This window comes from Nerophis lumbriciformis, linkage group LG07, assembly GCF_033978685.3.
Source record: "Nerophis lumbriciformis linkage group LG07, RoL_Nlum_v2.1, whole genome shotgun sequence".
NCBI lineage: Eukaryota > Metazoa > Chordata > Actinopteri > Syngnathiformes > Syngnathidae > Nerophis > Nerophis lumbriciformis.
In genome coordinates, this window is record NC_084554.2 from 6,315,001 (window position 1) to 6,320,402 (window position 5,402).

At 48.0% G+C, this 5,402-nt stretch overlaps 1 protein-coding gene across 1 annotated transcript in view; it reads left to right on the forward strand.

The window, feature by feature from the left end:
- Window positions 1-5,402, forward strand: part of LOC133609160 (class I histocompatibility antigen, F10 alpha chain-like) — a 28,772-nt gene extending 23,370 nt beyond the window's left edge. Inside the window, exons 6-10 of the mRNA XM_072913579.1 lie at window positions 4,171-4,479; window positions 4,645-4,724; window positions 4,847-4,910; window positions 4,954-4,971; window positions 5,353-5,402. Coding sequence (XP_072769680.1) covers window positions 4,171-4,479; window positions 4,645-4,724; window positions 4,847-4,910; window positions 4,954-4,971; window positions 5,353-5,402 — 521 coding nt within the window. The remainder of the gene's footprint in view (window positions 1-4,170; window positions 4,480-4,644; window positions 4,725-4,846; window positions 4,911-4,953; window positions 4,972-5,352) is intronic.

The window sequence follows — 5,402 nt, forward strand, 5'->3', positions numbered from 1 at the left end:
ATCCACACCTTCTCTCCATCTTTACCTCCATCCACGCCGTCTCTCCATCTTTACCTCCATCCACACCTTCTCTCCATCTTTACCTCCATCCACACCTTCTCTCCATCTTTACTGCCATCCACACCTTCTCTCCATCTTTACCTCCATCCACACCTTCTCTCCATCTTTACCTCCATCCACACCTTCTCTCCATCTTTACCTCCATCCACACCTTGTCTCCATCTTTACCTCCATCCACACCTTGTCTCCATCTTTATCTCCATCCACACCTTCTCTCCATCTTTACCTCCATCCACACCTTCTCTCCATCTTTACCTCCATCCACACCTTGTCTCCATCTTTATCTCCATCCACACCTTCTCTCCATCTTTACCTCCATCCACACCTTGTCTCCATCTTTATCTCCATCCACACCTTCTCTCCATCTTTACCTCCATCCACACCTTCTCTCCATCTTTACCTCCATCCACACCTTGTCTCCATCTTTATCTCCATCCACACCTTCTCTCCATCTTTACCTCCATCCACACCTTCTCTCCATCTTTACCTCCATCCACACCGTCTCTCCATCTTTACCTCCATCCACACCGTCTCTCCATCTTTACCTCCATCCACACCTTCTCTCCATCTTTACCTTCATCCACACCTTCTCTCCATCTTTACCTCCATCCACACCTTCTCTCCATCTTTACTGCCATCCACACCTTCTCTCCATCTTTACCTCCATCCACACCTTCTCTCTATCTTAACCTCCGTTCTCATCTTCTCATCATCTTTACCTCCAACTACACCTTCTCTCCATCTTTACCTCCATCCACACCTTCTCTCCATCTTTACCTCCATCCACATCGTCTCTCCATCTTTACTTCCATCCACACCTTCTCTCCATCTTTACGTCCATCCACACCTTCTCTCCATCTTTACCTCCATCCACACCTTCTTTCCATCTTTACCTCCATCCACACCTTCTCTCCATCTTTACCTCCATCCACACCTTCTCTCCATCTTTACTTCCATTCTCATCTTCTCTCCATCTTTACCTCCATCTACACTTTCTCTCCATCTTTACCTCCATCCACACCTTCTCTCCATCTTTACCTCCATCCACACCTTCTCTCTATCTTAACCTCCATTCTCATGTTCTCTCCATCTTTACCTCCATCTACACTTTCTCTCCATCTTTACTTCCATCCACACCTTCTCTCCATCTTTACCTCCATCCACACCTTCTCTCAATCTTTACTTCCATCCACATCGTCTCTCCATCTTTACTTCCATCCAAATCTTCTCTCCATCTTTACTTCCATCCACACCTTCTCTCCATCTTTACCTCCATCCACACCTTCTCTCCATCTTTACCTCCATCCACACCTTCTCTCCATCTTTACCTCCATCCACACCTTCTCTCCATCTTTACCTCCATCCACACCTTCTCTCCATCTTTACCTCCATCCACCCCTCCTCTACATCTTTACCTCCATCCACACCTTCTCTCCATCTTTACCTCCATCCACACCTTCTCTCCATTTTTACCTCCATCCACATCTTCTCTCCATCTTTACCTGCATCCACACCTTCTCTTCATCTTTACCTCCATCCACACCTTCTCTCCATCTTTATCTCCATCCACACCTTCTCTCCATCTTTACCTCCATCCACACCTTCTCTCCATCTTTACCTCCATCCACCCCTCCTCTCCATCTTTACCTCCATCCACACCTTCTCTCCATCTTTACCTCCATCCACACCTTCTCTCCATCTTTACCTCCATCCACATCTTCTCTCCATCTTTACCTCCATCCACACCTTCTCTCCATCTTTACCTCCATCCACACCTTCTCTCCATCTTTACCTCCATCCACACCTTCTCTCCATCTTTACCTCCATCCACACCTTCTCTCCATCTTTACCTCCATCCACCCCTCCTCTACATCTTTACCTCCATCCACACCTTCTCTCCATCTTTACTTCCATCCACACCTTCTCTCCATCTTTACCTCCATCCACATCTTCTCTCCATCTTTACCTCCATCCACACCTTCTCTTCATCTTTACCTCCATCCACACCTTCTCTCCATCTTTATCTCCATCCACACCTTCTCTCCATCTTTACCTCCATCCACACCTTCTCTCCATCTTTACCTCCATCCACCCCTCCTCTCCATCTTTACCTCCATCCACACCTTCTCTCCATCTTTACCTCCATCCACACCTTCTCTCCATCTTTACCTCCATCCACATCTTCTCTCCATCTTTACCTCCATCCACACCTTCTCTTCATCTTTATCTCCATCCACACCTTCTCTTCATCTTTACCTCCATCCACACCTTCTGTCCATCTTTATCTCCATCCACACCTTCTCTCCATCTTCACCTCCATCCACACCTCTCCATCTTTACCTCCATCCACACCTTCTCTCCATCTTTACTTCCATCCACACCTTCTCTCTATCTTAACCTCTGTTCTCATCTTCTCTCCATCTTTACCTCCGTTCTCATCTTCTCTCAATCTTTACCTCCATCCACACCTTCTCTCTTTCTTTATCTCCATCCTCACCGTCTCCCCATCTTTACCTCCATCCACACCTTCTCTCCATCTTTACCTCCATCCACACCTTCTCTCCATCTTTACCTCCATCCACACCTCTTCTCAATCTTTACCTCCATTCACACCTTCTCTCCATCTTTACCTTCATCTACCCCTTCTCTCCATCTTTACCTCTATCCACACCTTCTCTCCATCTTTACCTCCATCCACACCTTCTCTCCATCTTTACTTCCATCCACACCTTCTCTCCATCTTTACCTCCATCCACACCTTCTCTCCATCTTTACCTCCATCCACATCGTCTCTCTATCTTTACTTCCATCCACACCTTCTCTTCATCTTTACCTCCATCCACACCGTCTCTCCATCTTTACCTCCATCCACACCTTCTCTCCATCTTTACCTCCATCCACACCTTCTCTCCATCTTTACCTCCATCCACACCTGTTCTCTATCTTTACCTCCATCCACACCTTCTCTCCATCTTTACCTCCATCCACACCATCTCTCCATCTTTACCTCCATCCACATCGTCTCTCTATCTTTACTTCCATCCACACCTTCTCTTCATCTTTACCTCCATCCACACCTTCTCTCCATCTTTACCTCCATCCACACCGTCTCTCCATCTTTACCTCCATCCACACCTTCTCTCCATCTTTACCTCCATCCACACCTTCTCTCCATCTTTACCTCCATCCACACCTTCTCTCCATCTTTACCTCCATCCACACCTTCTCTCCATCTTTACCTCCATCCACCCCTCTTCTCCATCTTTATCTCCATCCACACCTGTTCTCCATCTTTACCTCCATCCACACCTTCTCTCCATCTTCACCTCCATCCACACCTTCTCTCCATCTTTACCTCCATCCACACCTTCTCTTCATCTTTACCTCCATCCACACCTTCTCTCCATCTTTATCTCCATCCTCACCTTCTCTTCATCTTTACCTCCATCCACACCTTCTCTCCATCTTTATCTCCATCCACACCTTCTCTCCATCTTTATCTCCTTCCACACCTTCTCTTCATCTTTACCTCCATCCACACCTTCTGTCCATCTTTATCTCCATCCACACCTTCTCTCCATCTTGACCTCCATCCACACCTCTCCATCTTTACCTCCATCCACACCTTCTCTCCATCTTTACTTCCATCCACACCTTCTCTCTATCTTAACCTCCGTTCTCATCTTCTCTCCATCTTTACTTCCATTCTCATCTTCTCTCCATCTTTACCTCCATCCACATCTTCTCTCTTTCTTTATCTCCATCCACATCGTCTCCCCATCTTTACCTCCATCCACACCTTCTCTCCATCTTTACCTCCATCCACACCTTCTCTCCATCTTTACCTCCATCCACCCCTCTTCTCCACCTTTACCTCCATCCACACCTTCTCTCCATCTTTACCTCCATCCACACCTTCTCTCCATCTTTACCTCCATCCACCCCTCTTCTCCATCTTTACCTCCATCCACACCTTCTCTCCATCTTTACCTCCATCCACACCGTCTCTCCATCTTTACTTCCATCCACACCTTCCCTCCATCTTTACCTCCATCCACACCTTCTCCCCACGTTGTCTTCTGTTCACACGTGACATCACTTCCTGTGCAGAGCTTCCAGAGGTGTTCCTCCTCCAGAAGACGCCATCCTCTCCAGTCACCTGCATGGCGACAGGTTTCTACCCCGACTTAGCCGACCTATTTTGGAGGAAAGACGGCGAGCAGATCTTCGAGGACGTGGAGCACGGAGAGCTGCTCCCCAACCACGACGGAACCTTCCAGATGTCGGTGGAGCTGAAAGTGGAGGTGACGGCCGAGGTGGAGGGCAAGTACGAATGTGTGTTCCAGCTGTCTGGCGTCAAGGAGGACCTGGTCACCAAGCTGGAGAGAAGAAGCATCCTGAGCAACGCAAGCCATGAAGGTGAGAAAGACACATTTAGTTGGAGATGTTTCCCATCACAAGTCCACCTGTCACCATTATTAATCCATGTCACCATGACAACGCTTGACATCTGCATGCAAAGTAGTCATGAAGGTTTCCTCTTCATGCTTTGTCACTCCACTTGTGCTTTTTTGCTCTCCACAGACAACTGGAGCGTCGCCCTCGCTGCCACGGCGGCAGTCATCGCTGTGGCGGCCGTCCTGGCGGCCATCATCATCGTCATGGTCAGGCGTCACAGAAACAGACAAGGTGAGGGACACCAATGTCCTCCGTCTTCTTCTTCTTCTTCTTCTTCTTCTCGGTCCAGGCCGTGAGTTGATGCTTTCATCCGGGCTGTATGTTTTAGTTGCCTTCCAGCCAAACACTCAAAGATCCACAGAGACAGAGCGCACACTCTCACATAGAAACACGTGAGGAAAAAGTCCATTTCACCTTGTTTCACTTTCATTTCAGCCCAGTACGATCCAGCTCGTAAGTAAAACATCTTTTCTTTGAGCCGCAAGAAACAAAGCCGTGGTGAAGCGTCACTCACATGGAGGTCTGATGTGGACCTTTGTTACAAGTTTAGCCTGAAAATCCCAACTTGAGCTCACTCCTTCACAATAAAAGACCCTCCTGTGAGCACACACGATACAAAGTGTGGCATATCTCACGTTTGTCATGAGTCCTCATGATGAGGATCAGCCAAATGAGACCTCAAGTGTGCTGACTCATCAAGAAGGTATCCTAGTCAGGAAGTAGAAGAGCAGCACTCTGCTTCTTCATGTTTCCAAGTCACACCTCAAAGATCTGATGTGAGTGACGAGGCACCTTCTGGATGTTCTTCCTTCACCGTTTGCGTTTGTCCCACAGCTCGCCACGGCGGCGTGGAGCTCTCCGAGAAGGTGGCGGCTGAAGGCTGA